General features: G+C 40.4%; 3 protein-coding genes across 4 annotated transcripts in view; 1 reads left to right on the plus strand and 2 right to left on the minus strand.

The window, feature by feature from the left end:
* The window catches only part of tmem117 (transmembrane protein 117), a 50,799-nt gene extending 48,954 nt beyond the window's left edge, over window positions 1–1,845 (minus strand). For both annotated transcript variants that reach the window (XM_058407536.1, XM_058407535.1), the window contains exon 1: window positions 1,557–1,845. In XM_058407536.1, coding sequence (XP_058263519.1) covers window positions 1,557–1,587 — 31 coding nt within the window. In that variant the 5' untranslated portion in view covers window positions 1,588–1,845. The remainder of the gene's footprint in view (window positions 1–1,556) is intronic.
* Window positions 1,846–5,403: 3,558 nt separating this feature from the next.
* Window positions 5,404–15,352, plus strand: twf1a (twinfilin actin-binding protein 1a). Its single transcript, XM_058408156.1, has 9 exons — window positions 5,404–5,543; window positions 6,599–6,676; window positions 7,244–7,422; window positions 8,103–8,198; window positions 9,664–9,768; window positions 11,812–11,937; window positions 13,241–13,391; window positions 14,389–14,510; window positions 14,620–15,352. Exons 1-9 carry the CDS (start codon window positions 5,519–5,521, stop codon window positions 14,788–14,790), a joined length of 1,053 nt encoding a protein of 350 aa, XP_058264139.1. The 5' UTR covers window positions 5,404–5,518; the 3' UTR covers window positions 14,791–15,352.
* Window positions 15,353–16,130: 778 nt separating this feature from the next.
* Window positions 16,131–24,343, minus strand: irak4 (interleukin-1 receptor-associated kinase 4). Its single transcript, XM_058408155.1, has 11 exons — window positions 24,003–24,343; window positions 21,946–22,091; window positions 21,150–21,335; window positions 20,663–20,823; window positions 20,503–20,567; window positions 20,175–20,289; window positions 19,755–19,864; window positions 18,396–18,582; window positions 18,085–18,147; window positions 17,688–17,846; window positions 16,131–16,347 (listed from the first exon to the last, which is right to left on the minus strand). The coding sequence occupies exons 1-11, from the start codon at window positions 24,161–24,163 to the stop codon at window positions 16,321–16,323; spliced, it is 1,380 nt and encodes a 459-aa protein (XP_058264138.1). The 5' UTR covers window positions 24,164–24,343; the 3' UTR covers window positions 16,131–16,320.
* Between the last annotated feature and the right edge of the window lie 825 nt (window positions 24,344–25,168).

Below are 25,168 nucleotides of genomic sequence, written 5' to 3' on the forward strand. Positions count from 1 at the left end.
TTAAACTAATGTATTGTCAGAAGGCAAGTCCGGTGTTTAAAGGCAGTTTGTATCTGTAACTGTGAGAATGACACTTTATTTGAAAAGAGATGAATTTGTTGTAGATTGTTGATTTGTAGACTGGATGTGTGAAGAGTGTGATAAGTCTAATCATCACAAGGGTGCTGTAAAGGGCCCAAGGGCCGAAGGGGCTGACCAAAAGTAATGAAAACTGACCAAAAAAAAAAAAAAAGCTGCAGGACAAACAGTGCAATAACCTGCACTATTTCTTCTGACGACCCTGAACATAAATGATCCCACACACCTCCACCCTGTCAATTACAGAACCAGAGACAACTGAAACTAGTACACCCTGAGGGCTAAAGTATGCGGACACCTGACATTCACACCCACATTTCTGAAAGCAGGGAACTGTCTGCAATCTCTTTGTATGCTGTAGAATTCAATTTCCCTTAAAGAGGCTCAAACCTGTTCCAGCATGACAATGCCTTTGAATGAATTGTAATCGACTGCACCCCAGACCTCCTCGCTCAACATCAGGGCCTCTTCGCTCACCATCAGCGCCTGACCTCACTAATGCTCGTGTTGCCGAACGAATACTGATCCCCACGGCCACACTCCAACATCTAGTAGAAAGCCTTCACAAAAGAGTGGAGATTATTATAACAAAAATAAATAAATGTCGCAAACAATCGTATGAGTGTCACGGTCAGGCGTCCACAAACTTTTAGGTGTATAGTTTGGTGGGTGGTGAGTAGTGTCGCCCAACTTTACCCCTGGATTCGAACCTGAGTATGAGATACTCTCCAGGCATGGTTTTGCTTGTTCTCCTTCTTGACTTTGTGAATGTTTACGCTAAATGTCTGAATATGTACATACATGGTGCCCTTAAGTGGCACCAAGGGTGTATTTCCGGAATAATCTCTGGATCCACATCCAGGATAAAGCAGTTCCTGAAAGTAACTGCAACAATATTCTCAACCCCATGTTGCTGAGCTCTTTTTCGATGCATGCAGCTTCACAAGACCATGCTGCACTAGTGCGTAAATGTATGGGAAGCTGTAACTGAATCTTGAGAAGCCAGGACTATGATTAATAAACCTCATGGTAACGAAGACTTCCCAAAATACCCGCATGGAAAAGAGCAGTGATGTGAGAAGCCTTGGAATAGCACTGCAGCTGGCACCTCTACTCTGGCTTTTTTTTTGTAGACACACACACACACACACGGATCTATAAATATCAGTCTGAAAATCATATTATAACGTCAAGATATGTTTGAACAGAATAATGTCATACGTTTATACACCACATCCACGCAGGAAATGAGCACACTTGTAGTGTTTTGATCGGTTGCTTCGACCTAAACAATTGCTTCCTATCGCTAAGCGACGACAGGATGTTTATTATGAGCCACTTTTGGAAAGATTACTTTTATTCATTCATTCGTGTGTAGTCAATCCTGCGTGTTTTCTTTCTCTCTCTCTCTCTCTCTCTCTCTCTCTCTCCTGAGGAAAGCGTGCACATGGCAAACGAAAACTGGGTTGTTTTCTTACGAGGGCAGTCTGAAAGCATCTCGGAGCCCATCACCTCATCTGAGCGGCGGTTAGCTCCTCTTTCCCCAATGGCGCTTCCTCTAATCCGTCTCCAGTTACAGACTGACTATGCGGGAATCTCCCAAACAAAGAGCGATAATAATAATAATAATAATAATAATAATAAAAACTAAAACAAGATTTACAACGCAGGATAATATACCATAGACAGTAACAAACCGCAGTAGTTAAATGTTACAGAAATGTAGGCATGGTGATGTAAAGAGAGCCGCTGAGAAGAGCTCACTCCTTCCTCTCTCTCTCTCTCTCTCTCTCTCTCTCTCTCATCCACTGCCCGCCTCCCAACACACACACACACACACACACACACACTGATCGGTACCGTGACTCACTGTCATGCTCAAATCCTGGGTCATTGTTTTGATTGTTTTTTTGTTTGTTTTTTACAGCACATGCGGGAATGAAAACACACACACACAAACACACACACACACACACACACACACACACTGTGAGTGAGACATCCCTTGTCAAAATTCCAATTAGAAACTCTAATTACAATTTCTATCCTATTTCGGAACTAATATAAATGGACATAAGTGGACATTAATATCCACTTCTATTTTTTTTTAACAGGATCCATTTGCGCGCCCATTCAGGTCTTTATGTAACTGATTAAAACTTTTAAATGTTAAAATAAGCTTGAGTATTTTATCCTGTTCTACCTTTAAAATATCATTTTAAAGAAATGTCTTTTAAGATTTCTAAAATCTCCATGCACCACCTGTAATTTCTAAGAAATTGTCAATAACAAGACTTTTTTTTTCCAGTAAAATACAAGTATTTTTTGACAATAGACAAGATCAGAGGTAGTGACTACAGCGTCTTGGGGACACATTTTTTAATTTCTCGCTTATAAATATTCCACAGAAAGAGATAAGTTAATATTAACCCTTTTTTCTTTTTAATTTAGTTGATGTCTTTTTGGAAGAATAAAAATAAACATGGCATCATTATATGATCACACATCAATACAGCCTCATGTCCAAAGCAAGATTTTGGACACTGGGGCACACTAATGCCAAGTTCCAGGAACGAAAATGTAGTCTTTATACAGGATGTAAAATATGGAAAATGACAATATGAAATTAATTCCTGCCCAGTGTTCATGGGATAGACTCCAGATTTACTGTGACCCAGACCAGGATAACATGGTTAATGGAGAAGCTCTGTATTCCACTAAAGTGAGAACATTCATTACGTGTGGGATGTGAGATTATGACAATAGTATAAAGAAAGATTCACATTTGTATTAAAAGAGCATCAAATCATCACAATTTTCTGTTAGAGTGGGTGCTTATGTGCATACCAGTGAGCTGAAAGGGGTTTCCATTCCATTCCATTGCTTCTGTGCTGACCAACAAGCCTGTGTTTGGGCTGTAAATGACGTTTTGCCAGTAAAAAATGCATTGTTTTAACAATACAAAGTGGTAGAGTCTCTTCTTGTGGAATGACTCATCACATAGACTGATCAGAGCCATCAGTGAGACAAAGAAAAGGAGGTAAAGTTGCAGGGAAGCAGAGACTGTCTGCGAACCTACATGGGATCTGGGTACCAAGCATTTCACCGACTGGACCATTCTCAATTTGAGCAGCTGGCCCTGGTGGAGCCCAGCCAGAGAAGAGGAGGGTGGAAACTGCCCTGGAACATAATGACACTTGATGGCCCTGGCTGGAGGAGCTTAGCAGAAGTTGCAACCGACAGCAAACAAGCTCTGTGCCACCCGAGAGAATACACCAAGCCACACCAGGGGCCCAGACAGAGTCACTGTGGCAACAGTTGACAACAGAGGTGGGCAGAACATACCTTATTTTCTTGTGATCTCACAATAACTAGCATTACATTGCTGTGGCCAGTAGCACACTGCCATATATTAGTGTAATAATTAAATCTTGTTCTCAATAATTTTGATGAAGGTGTGCCTTAAACCATTTAGGTGGCATCTATCAAACATCATAGTGGCATCCCAGTTCCTAAATTTCATTGGCAATGAAACTGACCACCTGTTCAGGACCACAGTATAGTTGCAGATTTCTGAGTCTCCCTCTCAAGTGACAGACATTGCATAAGAAATATGTCTAGTATTGACAAACATACAACCATTTCCTGTGTCAGCCCCTGATTAAAGTAAAAATAAATGTTCTCATCCACGATGTACAGTATGTGTGCCTAATCATGCACCTTGACATCATGAGACAAAGTGTTTTGATCTTGAGAAAAAAGCTTGAGCTCTTGAGAAAACGAGAAAATATGTTATGTCAAGAAAACAACATTTATTATTTCAGAAAACTCTTTTTTTTTCTTTCAGAAAACTTTTGTTATCTTATATAATAAGTAACAAATAACAAATGGCCTTTCCAGACTTCTGTACATTTTAATACTAAGGTATGCTAGAATGAGTTATTGCTCAAAAATATGATGAAAGAGCAGTGATTTCATTAGAAAAATCTAAGTAGTGTTTGGAAATAAAAAATGGGAACCAGTCAAGGAACGGATCCGGAATGACTGACAGTCCCGCCCCCTCCCTTCATCCCCCGCCTAATTTCAGTAATGTTGGGGTCAGTGATTTGTCTCCTTTGCACTTCCCCTCTTAAATTTTTCCAAAATATAACAACTTTAGCCAACATTACACCGATCAGGCATAACATTATGACCACTGACAGGTGAAGTGAATAACACTGATGATCTCCTCATCATGGCACCTGTTAGTGGGTGGGATATATTAGGCAGCAAGTGAACATTTTGTCCTCAAACCTGATGTGTTAGAAGCAGGAAAAATGAGGATTTGAGCGAGTTTTACAAGGACCAGATTGTGATGGCTAGACCACTGGATCGGAGCATCTCCAAAACTGCAGCTCTTGTGTGGTGTTCTCGGTCTGCAGTGGTCAGTATCTATCAAAAGTACCCTTAGGTCCTGTAAGCCCTTTAAGACCAGTAAGTATCTTTTAATTATCTAGTGGAGTCCATGCCCCAACGGCAGCAAAAGTGGGACACATGCACATGTCACTTTACATTTATCTATTACTAAAATACTTCTGCTGCTATATTCACTATCCCTAACCCTGTTTCACTGACAAACACAGTCCTTTTGCACATAGTTGGCGTTATGTGTCATTTGTCTGCACTGTCTTGTCATCCTCTGCACTTACGTTATATGTTTGGTTTTAAAGAATGCACCTTGTAGTATAGTTTAGCTCTATGTTTGTCCGCGTCACCTGTACTTTGTTTTTGTTCTGTGTAGCACCTCTGGTTCAGGAGGAACGTTGTGTCATTTCACTGTGTACTGCATCAGCTATTGAAGTTGAAGTGAAAATAAAGGTTGAAGTGACAATAAAGCTTCTTTGACTTTTAACTTTGACCAACACAATATTAGGCAGAATTGGTCATAATATATATATGGTGTGATATATGTGGTGAGTATCTATCAATCTATCCTTTGAGTCCTGTAAGTATCCTTTAAGTACTGTAAGTCACAAGGCCCATGGAAGCCCCAACTTGCAACTTAAAGGACTTAAAGGATCTGCTGCTAACATCTTGGTGCCAGATACCACAGCACACCTTCAGAGATCTAGTGGAGTCCATGCCTCTTTTGCTGTTTTGGCAGCAAAAGGGGGACCGACACAATATTAGGCAGGTGGTCATAATGTTATGCATGATCAGTGTATAATAAACGAACTCCATATTCCTATACCGGGCCCCTGACACCAGTAGCTTGCACGGGTGGCTGGAGTGGAACAGGTAAGTCCACGTCCCACTGCACATGCGCAATTGCGACTCAACCCTTTGGAAGCGAGACAAGTGACGTCACTGACCGGAGCCGGTCACGTGCCCGTAGTTCTATTTCCTTCTTCCTGGTTGTTTCGCCTTCTGACATCAACCGATCGCCTCGAAAGGAAAAAAAATGTCCCATCAGACTGGAATTCAAGGTACATTCCTATATTCTAACATGATGTATTATTTCTTTGAAAGATTTCGAGTTTACATTTTCCGCTGAGATTCATTGAAATAACTCGGTTCTGGCTGATCTGTGACAGTGAAGCGAGCAGCGGCTGTAAGACATGGAGTACGGTTTAGGGTGGAATGTAGTAGTATCGCAGGACTAGGGTCATGATCGTGATGGAGATAGACGAGGTGTGATGTTTTAGGCACCTCGTTCAGTCCGTGAACCTAAACTGAAAGCGAACAGCATCTGTGTTTAGTATCAGCGGCTTTTTGCAGTGTTTCGATTGAGAGATGTGGAAGTGGACAACGCCTTCGCCCACACAGCTGGCTTATATCCACCTCAAATACCTGCGTGATCATGACCAGCACTGGTCACTTACTAACCACTATGTACATGTGTGGTCATTATATATATAATATAGTATTTTTCTAGTGATAGAAGATACTAGATATAGTATGTTTCTGCCTCGTCCTGATTTTATATATATATATATATATATATATATATATATATATATATATATATATATATATATGTGTGTGTGTATATCTCCAATCTGAGAGGACTGAAGCATATATCTCAAAGATTCAAGATTTTCATCCTTGTGCAATGAAAAGTTTTGCATGCTCTCACAGATGCACTGCACTGGAAAACAAAACAAAACAAAAAAAAAACAATTAACAATTCTTCAAGCATAAATAACTATCTCTTGTAATGTTACTCTTGTTCAAGCGAGGTATCATGTATCTTAAGGCAATGTGCGGGTTAGGTCTTGACACATGCGTGATATAGTCATTTAAGTGCACCTCGCGTTCCTTATTTGCAAATATGTGCCACGTTACAAAATGTTTCCGAGAAGTAAACACATTTTGAGTGACAGGCTTTAGGTCCAGATGTGATACAGATGTGGAATTCAGCAGCCGATGTGTACCAGTATCTGGTCCAAGTACACTGAAATAGGAAGATCTGATGGTGTTTATTCTCCCGTTTTGCTGGTTGTTTAATTATAATTTTTTTTTCTTGTATTTTTCCTTCAAGCTTCTGGGGAGGTGAAAGACATATTTGCCAAAGCTAGGAATGGAGATTATAGACTTCTGAAGATTGTGATCAAAGATGGTAAGGAGACTATAACACTATAAGCAATATATATTATATATATATATGCAATAATACTCTCTTGCAGTTATTACTGGCTGCGTATCGTGATCACGTTATGTATTGCAGCACATCGCTAGGCTTACCATGTAAGGCCTGATTAATGTGTCCTAATCAGGTGTGAATGATGAGATTCAGTTTATCACTTCACACTACTGATGTGTTAAAAGTTCACTGCTTAGCTGTAGAGTGACACAATGAAAAATTCAATGACTTTTGATATGATTTAAGTTCTGATTTCTGACTGATGATAGATTACAGTTTAGCTGGATATTTCCCTACATTGCTTCTGTAAGTTGCGTAAATTACAGTATGTGCTCCATAACGCATTAATTTGCACATATTTTTGTATCGTCCTATTTTGAGGTATCTGAGGTACGTGCATTTGTGTTAATGTTGTAAATATTAATGCAAAACCGCAGCTCATCTAGTGTTTATTTGCATAATAATGAGGTAGAGTAAGGAAGTAACATGAATATGTATGGCATCATTTGCTTCTTACTGTTTTGATTTTGTTGTGCTTTATAGAACAGCTAGCACTCGGTGACACCAAGCGGGCATCCAAGAGTTGGGAGGAAGATTATAATTCCTTCGTTTTCCCTCTTCTGGACAAGGATCTTCCATGCTACATTTTATACAGACTGGACTCTACTAATAGTCAAGGACACGAGTGGGTCTTCATCGCCTGGTCACCAGATCACTCTCCTGTAAGAATTTTAAAGTACACACAAAGCAAAATACTTCCAAACAGAACACGTCCATACCACAGTAAAACTGGAACAGGTTTGGACTCGTCAGCTAAATCCTGGGTGTGGCTTTAGAGCCGAGTCTTTGACACATTGTCTGCAGGTCTGAGTTCAGTCTTGCTGTTTCATTTAAACAGTCTAAATGCTGATTAGTGTAAAGAGCAAACAGAGGAAGCTGATTTTACTGGTCAGTGGCCACATACTGCTTCCTCTCCTCTGTTGCCTCAGTACTTTTATAATGATGTCCAGTTTCCTGATGCTTGCACAGATTTCGCCTCTTTTCACTATTTATGCCCTATTTAAGTTCTGTTTAAGTTCTTATGCAGAGTGTCTGCCAAGAAGTTTCAGTTCTTTGTCAGCTACACATTTGTGTCCTAAACAAAGATCTGTTTTTTTTTTTTTGTTCTTTTCACTTTCACTTAACACTGAACTATTATCACTGCAGAATACATGATGCCACAGCCCATGCACCTACATTTCTAACAGAATATTCATAAAAATGTTCACAAAGAGGTGCGATAAGCATGTAGAAGTTTTGAAATACAGCACTGTGATTGTGTAGTTGAACTCAAATAGTGTGGATTAAAATTCATATTTACATTTGATTAATATTTAACTTTGGTTATTGTGTGTCCCGACAGGTGAGACATAAAATGCTTTATGCTGCTACCAGGGCTACAGTGAAGAAGGAGTTTGGGGGCGGGCATATTAAAGATGAAATTTTTGGCACTGTAAAGGTATGTACATTATATAAGGACTGTGATCTTTGCACAATCAGGTTGTTTTGTCTTTATAAAATAGTGTACTGTGAAATCGTGCACTGTGACAGTACCTACTGTATTCAGTTCAGTACGGCATTTGATTCAGTTCCTGCTGTATTCAATTCATTAACTATTGCATTCAATTCATTAACTATTGCATTCAATTCATTAACTACTGCAGTATCTGCTGCACTCCATTCAATTACCTGCTGCACTCTATTCAGTACCTGCTTCATTCCATTCAGTATCTGCTGCATTTGATTCAGTAACTACTGCATTCAATTCATTAACTATTGCATTTGATTCATTAACTACTGCAGTTACCTGCAGCACTCGATTTGTTACCTGCTGCACTCGATTCAGTACCTGCTTCATTCCATTCAGTATCTGCTGCATTCCATTCAGTTACCTGCTGCATTCGATTCAGTTACCTGCTGCACTCGATTCAGTTACCTGCCGCACTCGATTCAGTTACCTGCCGCACTCGATTCAGTTACCTGCCGCACTCGATTCAGTTACCTGCCGCACTCGATTCAGTTACCTGCCGCATTCGATTCAGTTACCTGCCGCACTCGATTCAGTTACCTGCTGCACTCGATTCAGTTACCTGCTGCACTCGATTCAGTTACCTGCTGCACTCGATTCAGTTACCTGCTGCACTCGATTCAGTTACCTGCTGCACTCGATTCAGTTACCTGCTGCACTCGATTCAGTTACCTGCTGCACTCGATTCAGTTACCTGCTGCACTCGATTCGTCACCTGCTTCATTTGATTCAGTACCTTTTTCTTTTTTAAACCTTCAAGTTAACAATTTACCCAGCTGTAGTTAAACAAGTAAGGTTTAACCACAACGAATCAGGTTTAAGACCTGTTACACTTAATAAGAGTGGAGACACTGCATTCCACCATTTTCGATTTTGACAGCTCTGCAGTGCCGGAGTCCTGCTGCATTATGGGATAGTGCAGTGTGTTGTGTATCGGTGCCATACTGCAGAATGTCAGCAGAAGCAGCAGGTCATCTGGGGATTTCTCACCTACTGTTTTATAAATACAGAGAATTTGGACATGCTACTTATTCGGTGTACTGCTTCAGATGCAGCATATGACTCTAGAGTATAAAAACAGAAAGTGATGATTTGCTTTAAAGTGTAGGAAGCACTCCTAATTCTGTAGGAGGTTAGAGAAGCATCGAGGTCCAGTAAACTCTAGACAGCTGTCTGAATCTATAATTATTTTTGCTAAAGAACAGGAGCTTCCTGAAACATGTGAATCATGAGATATATTACAGCAGAACTATTAAGGGAGAAAAAAATAGAAAGGGAACTGAGCAACAAAGGTGAGAGGAAACAACACTGTTGTATAAAATGACAGGATTACAGCACAAGTCAGAGTTCAGTATCTAATTCGCATTTAAACAGCTTTTCACTGTTTTTTCCTCAGGATGACATTTCTCTGAACGGATACAAGAAGTACCTCACGTCCCAGGCTGCACCTCTTCCACTTACTGCTGCTGAAGAAGAACTGCGACAGATTAAGCTCAGCGAGGTACACTTGGGTCGCCAAAAACATTTATGTGTTCCATTAAAAACAATTCGAAAAATGATTGAATTAGTAAATAGGACTGCTGCTCTGGGCTGCTGGTTGGTTAGGATTTTCAAATCCCTGTTCTGTGTGTTGGAAATTTACATAAGACCCTTAATTTTCACATGCGTATTTATTATTCCCTTCGAGGAAAAAGAGTCTGTGAAATTATTTGTAGTGAGAGAATAAAAGATCTCTTGGCACCTTCAGAGGTTGATGAATAAACAGCTTTGAGGAAGAACCTACCTTGCACCATGTTCTTTGCTGAAATCTTTTTTGTGTTATTATTATTATTATTATTTTCTTATATTTAGTGTAGATCAGGTTATTATACTTTGTCTTGGTGCAACCTAATCCCATGCATTTTTAAACAGCAGCTTGTTTTGCCCTCTGCAGTAACTGCTGAGCTCCTCGTTTTCAATGGGAATAGTCTGTCATGAGGCCATGCCATATAAGGAAATGTGCTGAAAAAGCTGGACCATGTCTTGCTTTCTGTAGATAGCCAATCAGAGAAGGAGAAATTGCAAAAAGGAAGTGACTATGGGAAGCGAGTAATGCTGCACAAGTCTTTCATGTTGTGTCTGAGCTCACAGTTGCTGCTGAATTAATGCCCTGTTATTTTTACATGCTCATTATCCAGGACAGGGATATAATGCTTTATTCAACTGCATTTAGGAAATGATAAAAAAATATTTATTTTGTTAATATGTATAGATTTATATACACTATATTGCCAAAAGTATTCGCTCACCCATCCAAATAATCAGAATCAGGTGTTCCAATCACTTCCATGGCCACAGGTGTATAAAATCAAGCACCTAGGCATGCAGACTGTTTTTACAAACATTTGTGAAAGAATGGGTCGCTCTCAGGAGCTCAGTGAATTCCAGCGTGGAACTGTGATAGGATGCCACCTGTGCAACAAATCCAGTCGTGAAATTTCCTCGCTCCTAAATATTCCACAGTCAACTATCAGCTGTATTATAAGAACGTGGAAGTGTTTGGGAACGACAGCAACTCGGCCACGAAGTGGTAGGCCACGTAAACTGACGGAGCGGGGTCAGCGGATGCTGAGGCGCATAGTGCGAAGAGGTCGCCAACTTTCTGCAGAGTCAATCGCTACAGACCTCCAAACTTCATGTGGCCTTCAGATTAGCTCAAGAACAGTGCGCAGAGAGCTTCATGGAATGGGTTTCCATGGCCGAGCAGCTGCATCCAAGCCATACATCACCAAGTGCAATGCAAAGCGTCGGATGCAGTGGTGTAAAGCACGCCGCCACTGGATTCTAGAGCAGTGGAGACGCGTTCTCTGGAGTGACGAATCGAGCTTCTCCATCTGGCAATCTGATGGACGAGTCTGGGTTTGGCGGTTGCCAGGAGAACGGTACTTGTCTGACTGCATTCTGCCAAGTGTAAAGTTTGGTGGAGGGGGGATTATGTTGTGGGGTTGTTTTTAAGGACTGGGCTTGGCCCCTTATTTCCAGTGAAAGGAACTCTGAATGCTTCAGCATACCAAGACATTTTGGACAATTCCATGCTCCCAACATTGTGGGAACAATTTGGAGCTGGCCCCTTCCTCTTCCAACATGACTGTGCACCAGTGCACAAAGCAAGGTCCATAAAGACATGGATGACAGAGTCTGGTGTGGATGAACTTGACTGGCCTGCACAGAGTCCTGACCTCAACCCGATAGAACACCTTTGGGATGAATTAGAGCGGAGACTGAGAGCCAGGCCTTCTCGTCCAACATCAGTGTGTGACCTCACAAATGCGCTTCTGGAAGAATGGTCAAAAATTCCCATAAACACACTCCTAAACCTTGTGGAAAGCCTTCCCAGAAGAGTTGAAGCTGTTATAGCTGCAAAGGGTGGACCGACGTCATATTGAACCCTATGGATTAGGAATGGGATGTCACTTAAGTTCATATGCGAGTCAAGGCAGGTGAGCGAATACTTTTGGCAATATAGTGTATATACACATGCATATCTTATGCTGTCTGTGTGCAGGTGCAGACCGACATCAGTGTGGACACCAAGCAGCAGACGCTGCAGGGCGTGGCGTTCCCTTTGCATGGAGAAGCCATGCAGGCGTTGCAGAAGTTCAAGGACAAGAAGCTCAACTACGTCCAGCTTGTAAGCGAACATCGCTGAGATGACCACATACGTTCACCACATACAAACCAACGAGTGTGTATAGTATTGGTTTGAAAGAGCTGAGTGGAAGAGACAGGAAACAATGCAGTCATTGTTTTGAGAATGCACTGAAGTACTATTGATTCAAGTTCAGCTGGTTTAGATGCGGAAGACAATAACTGATGAGCGCTCTTGAAGTGTATCACAGTGAGTTGTGTATCCTGCATTGCCACATATAATACAAACCTATAATTAAGAGAAAATGGCTGAAAAATGCAGATGAATTTTGCGAAACATTGAAAAGATTTTTTAGATTTTAGTCTTAGATTTGCAGTGATGCAGTGTCACTATCACCAAAGAGTTGCTGAAAGGAAATGGAAAAAAGGGGAGGAAATGAATACATGGAGTTTTACTACTTACGATACAAAGAAAAAAATATTTTATGTCGTACACTGTGGAACGCATGGTGGCTTTGATTTTCGTCTCCGCCCCGTGTGTATAAGGAGCTTGCATATTCTCCCTGTGCTTCAGGGTTTTCCTCCACAGTCCAAAGACATGTGTTGTAGCATCTCTAAATTGCCCATATTGTGTGAATGGATGTGTGTGTGTGTGTGTGTGTGTGTGTGTGTGTGTGTGTGTATGAGTGTAATTTTGCCCTGTGATTGGGTGGCACGCCATGTGCCCTGAATCCCCCTGGGATAGACTCTAGGTTTCTTGTGACCCTGTGTATGATGGATGGATGTTATAAAGTGATACTTGAGGAATATACAGTATGCTACATATTATACATCAACCCCAGTCCCATATCTCTCTCTCTCTCTCTCTCTCTCTTAAATTTTTAAAAATTGTTTTTATTTCTTTTTCTTAATCTTCTTTTTCTTCTTCTTCTTCTTCTTCTTCTTCTTCATAATAATAATAATAATAGTGTATATAGAAAGTATAAAAACCAATAACAGCAACAACAATAATAATAACAAAACAACAACAATAATAATAATATGAATAATTAAAATAATAATAAAAATAATAATAATTGTTTTAATTATTGTTATTATTTATTAATTTTATTATTTCTTTTTATATTTTCTGTATACTCTTTACGTATGTATAAAAACATACAAAGAGGTAACCTACACATGTCATGGGATTAGTCTGTAATTGTGAGAGCAGGAAGGTGGGTGAAATGGATATACAAGGAAATGATTTCATGGAATCTAAAGATTTGTAGTAATCTGACAAAGACAATGAGAATGGTTTGTGAAAAGGCTGAACGGGTTTACCTCTCTGTGTTGTCCATCAACAGAAAATTGACTTCGACAAGGAGCTCATCATGCTGTCGAACACTGACCTGACAGATCTGAAAGATTTACCCAAGAGGATTCCTAAAGACGCTGCGCGCTACCACTTCTTCCTTTACAAGCACACACATGAGGGAGACTACCTGGAGTCTATAGGTAAATGCCTGTCTCCATGGTCGTCTTCTATCTTTATAACTCATTTCCACTTCAACGCCATACTGTACATGTGTGTGTGTATGTGTGTGTGTGTATATATATATATATATATATATATATATATATATATATATATATATGAGTATACAGTATGGTGTTTGAGAAGTCTGGGGGCTAAATGAATACTCTGATATCTACATTCACATTTCTGGCATTTGGCAGACTTACAAATTAGCTTATTTTTTATACAACTGAGCAAGTGAGGGTTAAGGGCTTTGCTCAGGGGCCTAGCAGTAGCAGCTATGGTTATATCTGTATCCAGCATGGAATCAGACTCCACAGAAACTCAAAAAAGTAGACACTATGATTTTTTTCAAGGAAGTTTTTACCTAGCATACTATGAAAAATATTTTCATAAAGAACATCTATTTTTTTCCCCGTTTCTATCTTGATTTCGTTTCTATCTCTATATTGATATCAAGCCCATTTACGCTCTCTGAGATGCCCCAAGCGCTTGTCCATAAGCAAATCTGAAGGCATTATCTTCAACTACTAAAAGTCTGTGTAAGGTTATCCCACCTGCGGGAAAAACACACGTCTCGCACCGAAAGCCGCAGTGATAAAATAATTATCTTGTTTATTACTGATCAGATAAGTCCATTTCCATTCTGCAAGGTTAAGAAATCCCAAAAAATCAATGGAGAATGAACTTTCAAGGCTTGTCTAGGCTTTCTGCTAAGATCATGGTTAGTATATAAGAGCAAAAACGGCTAGGCTAGGACTAAAAGAGGATCAAATCTTGACTTGAGAGTTTTCTTGGTTATATTGATTAATTTTAGATTAAATATGAAATCAAATGCAGATCAGATCAATAAATAGCAGGCTTTTAGACAATCAGTATGTTGGTGTCTTTTAGTAGAATTTAAATGAAATTTCCTCCCCCCTTTTTGGAGGAAAACCAGGCATTCAGCTTTATATAATATTTCATCTGTTGCAGTATTTATTTACTCGATGCCTGGCTACAGCTGCAGTATTAAAGAGAGGATGCTTTACTCCAGCTGTAAGAATCCTCTCATAGACATGGTGGAGAACAAACTGCAGATGGAAGTAGAGAAAAAGGTATGCGGATATCAAAATAGTAGTCCATTTTCATTTTATATATATATATATACTTTAAATATCAGTTCTCACTTATTTTCTCCCCCATGTATCTCCCTCACCCTTGCAGCTGGAAATCGATAACGGGGAGGAGTTGACGGCTGACTTCCTGTATGAAGAGGTCCACCCCAAACAGCATGCGCACAAACAGGCGTTCGCTAAACCCAAAGGTCCTGCTGGAAGGAGAGGCGATCGCAGGATCACTCGACATCCCGGAGACGGCGAGGAAGCTGACGATTAAAAACGCACATTCCGTCTTTACCCTGTACTCCAGTGGAACATTCCAAACAATGGAGGCTTGTTTTACACAAAGCTATCTACCTTTAAAAAAAAGAAAAAAACAACAAAAAAAAAACACAGCATAGATGTATTTTGTCCCTTAAATCAACACAAAGACAACAGCCTCATAATGAACTATGCACGCATTGGAACTGTGGTGGTTTGACCTCTGTAGCTAAATCTTTTAATTGGATTGAAAAAGTGTTTATTAATGCCAGGACTCTTCCTCTTAGTGCAGTACTATAGAACATACACATGACCCTGGCATCACTGTAGTAAATACCACAGATTTACATGTTTAGAAACACCAGCATGAATGTTGGTATAGCAGAAATCATGATAGGAAAAAGGCGCCATTTTCCCCGGGCTGATTTTGAACATCAGACGTATTTGCATTGGTCAGCGAGCGCTTGTTACATTATCGGACGGCTACTACTTCAGCATGAGCCTGCAAGCTCTGAAATGTGAACGAAGAACAAAAGATCTCCATACGAATCCACTTTCTTTCTTTTTAACAAAAGATTCCAACTGTCTGTAAAAAGTTTTGTATTTTTTACATAAGGCCTAAGTTATAGATGTATTCAAAAGAACACAACACCAAACACTGTATGCTCGCATTTACGAACTCTGCTCAGATATTTTAACATTAGACATTGCTTTTTATATCACAATAAAAGTATCATTTTTGATATATAACTGACTGTCACGTGCTCATCTTCCCGTTCGCCAAGAAAAGTATTTTTTTTTTCCCTATGCAAATGACGTACATTTTAATGCACTTGCATAGAACACGGGCGTAGGTTTGATGGCTGTAGCGTGGCGTAGATTGGCGTCCTGTCGAATATAGCCATCGTTAGGGGGGGGGGGGGAGCGAAACATTATGACCCACTGGGTAGAAATGAAAGCTGCAAATCCGCTTTGTGTGAAACTTTACACTGTACACTGATAGATAAGGGAAACAAACAGAAGGTTGATGATAAGATGAATTAGCTTCAGAAGTTTTTATTCAGAGACTTACTTGAAACACGTATCTACCATAACTTGTTCAGCTCACTTCTTAATTGCTACTATTGCATTTTTTTTCTAAGGCACTGGTGTGTGTACTTTCCATAATGTAGCACAAGGTGTCAGGAAAACTACTAGCATGACGATATAGAAGCCAAAAATGTGCGTTAAACCACTGTTCGAACATCTGCACGAGCCAACAATCATGTAAATGGAATTATATAGTGAAGTTTGTCTCATGTTTGGTGGTCTTCAGAGTGCTTTTTCTGTATTGTTTTTTTTTAAAGAATAAAAATATTTAAAACACAAACGACTTCTTTAATTGAATAATATAAAAACCCATATGCTTACATTTGATTTTCTGTAATAGGGAAATAAAGACAACCAGCTCTTATGTACAAAATATTTACATAACATTTTAGACTTTACAGAAAAGTAGAGTTCAGGCTCTTGTCACTCTGCATGTTGGGTGTGAGATGATTGAGGTTTAAGGTCCCTCCAGCTCAGCGAGCACCTAGCAGATGAAACCACAACACAAATGTTCAAGAGATGGAGAGAAAAAAAAAAAAAAAAAAATCAATCAGTTACCTATATCTGCTATACACTGATCTGATCAGGCACAACATTATGACTACCTGCCTAATATTGTGTTGGTCCCCCTTTCTGCTGCCGAAACAGCCCTTACCCATCGAGGCATGGACTCCACTAGATCCCTGAAGGTGTGCTGTGGTATCTGGCACCAAGATGTTAGCAGCAGATCCTTTAAGTCCTGTAAGTTACGAGGTGGGGCCTCCATAGATTGGACTTGTTTGTCCAGAACATCCCACAGATGATCGATTGGATTGAGATCTGGGGAATTTGGACTCAGGCTCAATGTTGTGCTCATCAAACCATTCCTGAACCATTTTTGCTTTGTGGCACGGTGCATTATCCTGCTGAAAGAGGCCACAGCCATCAGGGAATAGAGTTTCCATGAAAAGGGTGTACATGGTCTGAAACAATGCTTAGGTAGGTGCTACGTGTCAAAGTAACATCCACATGGATGGCAGGACCCAAGGTTTCCCAACAGAACATTGCCCAAAGCATGACACTGCCTCCGCCGGCTTGCCTTCTTCCCATAGTGCATCCTGACGCCATGTGTTCCCCAGGTAAGCGACGCACCTGGCCATCCAAGTAGTGTAAAAGAAAAGGTGATTCATCAGACCAGGTCACCTTCTTCCATTGCTTCCATTGCATTGTGGTCCAGTTCTGATGCTCACATGCCCATTGTTGGCACAGGGGTTAGCGGCTATGCAGCCCCATATGCAACAAACTGTGATGATTTTCCTCATTTTTGATGGATACTGACCACTGCAGACCAGGAACACCCCACCCCCACAAGAGCTGCAGTTTTGGAGATGCTCTGATCCAGTGGTCTAGCCATCACAATTTGGCCCTTCGTCAAACTCGCTCAAATCCTTATGCTTGTCCATTTTTCCTGCTTCTAACACATCAGGTTTGAGGACAAAATGTTGACTTGCTGCCTAATATATCCCACCCACTAACAGGGGCCATGATGAGGAGATCACCAGTGATATTCACTTCACCTGTCAGTGCTCATAATGTTATGCCTGATCGGTGTATGTATGCTTCGAGAAACATTGCAAATGTGGTACTAAGGCATTCCTTGTACTGTCAAAGCTTGTACATTAAACACATACAGTATTTGAGTTTTAGTTTATTGGCACAGATTAATCAATAAACTGTGTGTTTTTCTAGGACTGAAGCCATCTAAAGTACTATGATTTGGTATATGTTTGTCAGATGTTTAATAGTAACATGAACATTTTTTGAGATGTTTTTTGCAAAACACACCTCCTTCATCAGTGGCCTCCGGTTCTTCCTTTCACTCAGGCACTGGCTGGCCACGTTGTACACCGTTTCCACAGACTCTATATCCCAGTCCAACATTTTCTTATCTACAAACTCCTCCAGTGTGATCTCCTCATCCTCGATCTCGTCCTTCATCTCCATCTGAGAAAGACGATGTTACAGAAATGCAGCGCAGGTACATAAATCTAAAATCGCTATGAACAGAGGTTTAATGTTGTAAACAAAATGTACTACAGGTCCACCGTATCGTAACAGCAGAAATTCGTCCAAACATTCTCTTTTATCGTCTTTCAAGCAGAGGAGGTGTGTGTGATTATGCTGCATGAATATGATTCACAATGTGTAAGAATATTAGTATGAGAATGTGCTGAGGACTGACCAGAAGTTTTGGGTCGCGGTTTTCATCAACAGGAGGAAGTCCAGACAGAATTTCCAGCAGCACCTGGCAGAACCAGCATGTCATATTTACCATGATCTAACTGTACTGAGTGCATGCCTTATTCGTTAGCGCTATAAAACACTCACTGATGTCTATTTACTGTCAAGTTGTATGTTGACTATATGATTTACTTTGTTGAATTACAAATGACTTCTATCTCAAAAAGTTCGGAATTCAAACCTTTCTATAGACACAAAATGTTTCTATCACTACTTCTTTACATAATTGTCAGGTATTCAGCATTGACGTACCACCCCAAAGCTGAAGACGTCTGATTTTGGGGTGATCTCTCCTCTCAGGGCCTCTGGTGCCATGTAAGCCGTCGTCCCTACGATTTTCTCAGTAATCACTGTCGTGCTTGAGAGCTTAGCCGATGCACGTGTTAAACCAAAATCTGAAATCTTGGGAATGAAAGATTCATCCAACAAGATATTCCCACTGCGAAGAAAAAAACACATTAATTTTTTTAAAAGCACCGCATTATTCTTTATATTCATTACAGATTTTCTTGAGGATGCCAGAAGCCATCTACAGGACTTCACGAGTCTGGTATGTGTGTACAAATATCAGCTGGGTGAGGTGAACCTAGGTGCAGTCCACACCACGTATGAAAACAATCTGTGCCTGGGGCTGCGAGTCGAATAACCTGCTTCATTCAACTTTTAAAGTCTGATTGTTTGCATTGCACAAATTGCACCGTTTGTGATGGTGTTCAGGGCTAAAAAGGACACACAAATCAGTCAGCTCTTTCCCGTCACATGACCTCAACCAACCAGCATGGCTCACACAATGATGTCTCCAAAACAGAAGCATCTTCGCACTGCTGCAGCACAGGGCATTGTAACACACTCAGAGGAATGTGATATCGGACCTGTTCTTCATACATGATCTCACAGATGCCCATGATTGGCTAATATCTGACTGACAGAGGAGACCATCACTTCTACTCAGAGAGCCCTGTCAATGCTAGTCTCATGACTCCTGGCCAACAACTTGCTGATTTTTTACTGAGGACACACCCTGAATCTCAGACACAAAAAGATAAGTCAAGAAGCTTTTACTGTCATTTTAACCATATATAGCTGACGCAGACAATGTTTCTCTAGGACCCTGGTGCTACATGAAACATAACATATAGCTACAAAACAACACAGAGCTAAGGACAGAAATGTCTATGGTCACCATATTATTTATTTATTATTACCTCATTTAAAAGCTATCACATTTTAGTATACACAACAAGGTTTGCAGGCAACCAGAACACGGACTGGGCTGCATATTACAGCTTTCCCTTGACCATTGTGCTAGCTATGCATGTATTATGTGTCTGCCAGACACCCAGCAAAACTGCTATTTATCATGTCTTGAATGTCATTATATGTCATTACTGAAGTAATTATATATTGTTTATGTACTGAACAGAAGGTTGAGAGATTAAATCCCAGCACCACCAAGCTGCCAATGCTGGGCCCTTGAGCAAAGCCCTTAACCCTTAACTGCTCAGTTGTATAAATTAGAAATGTAAGCTGTTCTGGATAAGAGCATCTGCTAAATGATAGAAATGAAATGTACCAACTCTAAAATGTATGGATTTTGGAGGTATGGAGTACCTTTTCACATCCCGATGTATGTGGTTGTTTTGGTGAAGGTACTCGAGGCCTCTGGCTGTTCCGAGTGCTATAGCACTCCTCACCTGCCAGGATAAAGGACTGCTTCCCTCCTGCACACACGATTATCCAAAAATGTTTATTTAAAGAACATGAAACAGCTGGAAGAGCTGTAAATAACATCAAATTTGTAAGGTTTAGATTTATATTGACAAATGCATGTACAATTAGGATAGAACATGTATCTTCTTGTTTTGGGAAAAAAAAAGGTAATAGCTAAAGGGTTCAGACTAGGATGTGTGATTCCCAAATCTGACCTATACAAAACATCTTCATTTCACAGCTTCATTTTTTAAAAAATAATCCACTCAAAAGACAAAAAAGTCAAAGATCTTAGGTATAAGATTGTATTTAATGACTTACCAGACATGCTAATCGATCCAATAATGAATCATTAGACATGTAAGCATACACTAAACATGGATACTGGCCATCACTGCAATAACCAACCATATTCACCAGATTCACATGTTTTAACCTGAAAAGACAAAATAACACACACTTATCCGTCTAGTGTGCGACCATATGAACAAATACAGGAGGCAGGATGCAGTTAGAAAACCCAACATGAATAAATGATAAATATTCAGCTGTTATTATGAGAGATATTGATATAGAAAACGAGTGGAAAAGACTGACACATGCACAGGCAGTAGGGAGGAAAAGATCCGAGTACTTATTGTTAATTCACCTCCTCAGTGTTTGAATCTCTTGACTGAACTGAGACTTGAGCTCCTCAGGAGACAGGCCATCTACCTTTATGCAGAAGATCAAAAATAATTGCACACTGGCTCATAAAATGGTGTTTATTGTTGCTTTTTATATTGTATGTCCATCACTCGAATACTTACTAAATTCAGTTTCTTTACTGCCACATGCTTGACGTTGTGCAGACCCTTGAAAACGATTCCAAAGCCGCCCTCGCCCAGTCTGCTGCCTCCCAGTGAAGCTGGCCGTTCATCCCAGTTCCCTGTGATTTTTGTCAGCTCGTGATAAGTGAAGGCGTAGAAACCTGGATTCCAGAAAGCAGAGAATATGATTAGAGCTTAGTGTAGAGCCTGATGACTTACTGTATAGAAATCATTAAATGAACTAGGCTTATTTTTCTCTTTATTTGTGGTTTTGTTTCTCTCAGTAATACAATATGTGAGATAATTACCTAAGCTTGCAAGTAAATGGCTATATCGCAATTTCTTGAACTGGTCACTTCAGTTCCATTAAGAAAGCTTTTCTTCAATACTGAGAAGATGTCAGTATCGGATTAGGACTGGTACACACTAATGTGTGTATATCGTACTGTAATTCCAAAATGATGTGAACACCCAAGGAGAGCTATACCTTCTTCATCAGGCTCTTGACTCGTCTCTGGTCCGGTGGTGCTGTCAGGTATCGTGTGAGCCGTTTCTTCTGTTAGATTTACTTTATCGAGTTTTACTGGACAAATCTGAGTCTGCTGCTGGTGATATTCAGTGGGTGGATCCTCGACTGCCCTCCAATGTGTGGCAACAGGTGCTGCAGTTACATCTGAATTCAGAGGCAGATCAATAATAACCGGGATTTTTTAATAATGATGAACATTTCAAACTTTTAGGAGTTTTAGGTCATAAACATGTTTGGGCTGTGGTGTTTGAGCAGGGTTTAATAGTAAAAAAAATAATCATAAAGGAACTATTAAAAGCCTAGGAATAAAATGTTATGGTTTACAATATTGCTAGTAGCTAGATAATCAGAAACAATAAAATAATATTATTAAGCCAAGAGATTTTTTTTCCCCAGAAACAGCATTTAAGAGCTTGGCTTCATTTTAATGGTAAAATAGTTTAGTTGGACCCTAACCTCCCATATTTATTGTTTTAATCAAGTTGATGGTGGGATCCCGCAGCAATTGTGTCTTTCCTGGTGTTAGCAAAATTGGAGTTTTTACTTAAAGAGAGAAGAAATCTTAAAAAAAAGGGAAGAATTTAACAAGTTTTTGCCCATGGTTTCTTAATAAAGGGCCCCACAAAACAGACCTACGAATATTCCCTAAACCAATCCAAATTGTTCTTCTTATTTAACAATTATTGTTATTATTATTATTGTTAATAATACACTGTACTTGTTTAGGCATTAATAATTGGATAAATGTTCTTACCTGGCAGTAGCACTCTGGCAGGTGCAATCAGCTTGTGTCTGATGAGAATTTCCACCAGTTCCCCAACTGTGCAGTTTGTGGTACCCCAATCATACAACAACTCCACTGTAGGACTTTTACCTTGGGCCACCAACCTTTCAAATCTCCTGCAAACAGTAAAAAAAACAACAACGATGCCATGTCTGTAATCTGTTCTGAGAAATCTACCAGTTTTTTTTCTGTACAAAACATCTCATAAGGGCTAACAGCAACCTAGCAATAAACTACCGACTACATGAGGTACCATAGAAACCACCTACTAACCACCTAGCAATCCTTTAACAACATCAGGGACTTGGTTAAGATGTGCAATCTCTCCGAAATTTCTTCATGAAATGCACAATCCTGGTTACAGTACGGATTATTTGGTTACTTGTTCTATCCTTGTACTTGTTTTCATTCTTCACTTCATACTGAGTATGTAACAGATCTGATACTGAGCATCCCATCAGGGCAGATACACTATATTGCCAAAAGTTTGGGGACATCTGCCTTTACATGCACATGAACTTTAATGACATCCCATTCTTAATCCGTAGGGTTTAATATGGAGTTGGCCCACCCTTTGCAGCTATAACAGCTTCAACAAGGCTTTCCACAAGGTTTAGGAGTGTGTTTATGGGAATTTTTGACCATTCCTCTAGAAGCGCATTTGTGAGGTCAGGCACTGATGTTGGACGAGAAGGTCTGGCTCGCAGTCTCTGCACTAAATCATCCCAAAGAAGTTCTATCAGGTTGAGTTCAGGACTCTGTGCCGGCCAGTCAAGTTTCTCCACACCAAACTCACTCATCCATGTCTTTATGGACCTTGTGCATTGGTGTGCAGTCATGTTGGAACAGGAAGGGGTCATCCCCAAACTGTTCTCACAAAGTTGGAAACATGAAATTGTCCAAAATGTCTTGGTATGCCGAAGCATTGAGAGTTTCTTTCACTGGAACTAGGAGGCCAAGCCTAACCCCTGAAAAACAACCCCACACCATAATCCCCCCTGCAACAAACTTTACACTTGGCACAATGCAGTCAAAAAAGAACCGTTTTCCTGGCAACCGCCAAACCCAGACTCGTCCATCGGATTGCCACACACAGAAGCATGATTGATCACTCTAGAGAACACATCTCCACTGCTCTAGAGTCCAGTGGCGGCGTGCTTTACACCACTGCATCCGACGCTTTGCACCACTGCATCCGACGCTTTGCATTGCACTTAGTGATGTAAGGCTCGGATGCAGCTGCTCGCCCATGAAAACCCATTCCGTGAAGCTCTCTACGCTCTGTTCTTGAGCTCATCTGAAGGCCACATGAAGTTTGGAGGTCTGTAGCTATTGACTCTCCGGAAAGTTGGCGACTTCTACACACTGTGCTCCTCAGCATGCTCCGACCCCACTCTGTGATTTTACACGGCCTACCACTTCGATGCTGAGTTGCTGTTGTTCCTAATTGCTTCCACTTTGTTATAATACCACTAGGTGTAATATTTAGCAGTGGGGAAATTTCACAAATGGACTTGTGGAAACCTATCATGGTGCCACGCTTGAATTCACCAAGCTCCTGAGAGTGAGCCATATTCTTTCACAAATGTTTGGAGAAGCAGTCTGCATGCCTAGGTGCCTGATTTTTATACACCTGTGGCCATGGAAGTGATTGGAACACCTGAATTCAATGATTTGGAGAGGGGTGTCCCAAAACTTTTGCCAATATAGTGTAGTACTGGATTGGTAACATGTTTTCTGATCCACTGAAAGATTTCATGCTTCAACCGACACGACAAAGTTTGCACAGTGGACTGTGTTACTGTGCTGTACGTATTGGCATATAGTAATATCTGAACATAACATTTTTCATATTTATCAAGTAGCTGATACAAAGAGTTTCGGAGAATCGATTCCCAAACCGACACGAGCCGACACATCATGTATCGAATCAGTCGTCCGTTATTTACCAGGAAGTGTGTCTCAGAAATAAACCCTGGAACCGCGTAAAGGGTTGAAATAAAGAGCAGTTTTCATTAATACCGTACCTGAGGTGTAGCTGGGTGTACCTCGGCTCCCCGTTGTCTTTCTGTATATCTACCAGGACACTTTTCCACGCGTCTTGCGGGTCCAGAAAGTCAGAGAGTTTGCGGAGAGTCGAGTGGCTCAGCTTCCGCACCAAAGTCTCTGAAGTGACACTGGAGCTCATACTCACCCGTTAGCTTATTACACAGTCAAGCCGTCCTACACGCTTTTCTTTCGTTTTAAAACAGAAACGCAACTTTTACAGCACTCTGACAGATAAATCAGCCGCCAAACTAGCAGTAATTAGCCTCTTTGCTTCGTGTCCTTGTGGGTTTTTCCCATATTGGCCAACTTCCTCTCTTATAGGTCATTTCCCCCTGTAGGTGTCAGATGAGAACTGTCGTTCAACCAGATATCAATCTGCACATGATCTTATATAACATTATGATTCAAATTATTCATAATTTCTAGACGTTAAATCATGTCAAAAAACATGTAAGAAGATATAGGTTTAATGCTATAGAAGTGTTATAAACGGATTAACTATATATTTTTTATACAGAGCTCAATGCTGCCCTCTAGTGGTGGGGACATTAAGAAAACAACACGGCATCATCAGATTATTTTGCACAGGGTCATCGCAGGGCACAATCTCACACACCCTTTGGATAATTTAGAGATGCCAAACACCCTACATCACCTGTCATGACTGAGGAGGAATCTCCCAAAGCATGGAAAGAACATGCATGCAAGTAGGGTGGAGGTGGGAATCAATCCCCTAACCCTGGAGTTTTGCAACTACTATTTCTATTATTTCTATTATTTTCTTATTAATTGGGCATTCATTCAAATGTCCTGCTTTATCATGACCTCCATATCATATTAGGGGCGGTGCTGGCTCAAGTGGTTAAGGCGCTGGGTCATTGACCCGAAGATTGGGGGGTCCTTGAGCAAGGACCTTAACCCTCTCTGCTCCAGCGGTGCTGTGTCATGGCTGACCCTGCGCTCTGACTCCAAACTCCAAGGATGGGATATGCGAAGAAAGAATTTCACTGTGCTGTAATGTATATGTGACAAATAAAGGCTATTTCTATTTCTATTTCTATATCATCTTGCAAGATTTCATGATGTTTCAGCAGGGAAGAGGTTGCCATGACGTTTATGAATTTATCCAAATGATTGGTTGTTG

This window comes from Hemibagrus wyckioides, linkage group LG14 (genome assembly GCF_019097595.1).
Source record: "Hemibagrus wyckioides isolate EC202008001 linkage group LG14, SWU_Hwy_1.0, whole genome shotgun sequence".
Classification (NCBI taxonomy): Eukaryota; Metazoa; Chordata; class Actinopteri; order Siluriformes; family Bagridae; genus Hemibagrus; species Hemibagrus wyckioides.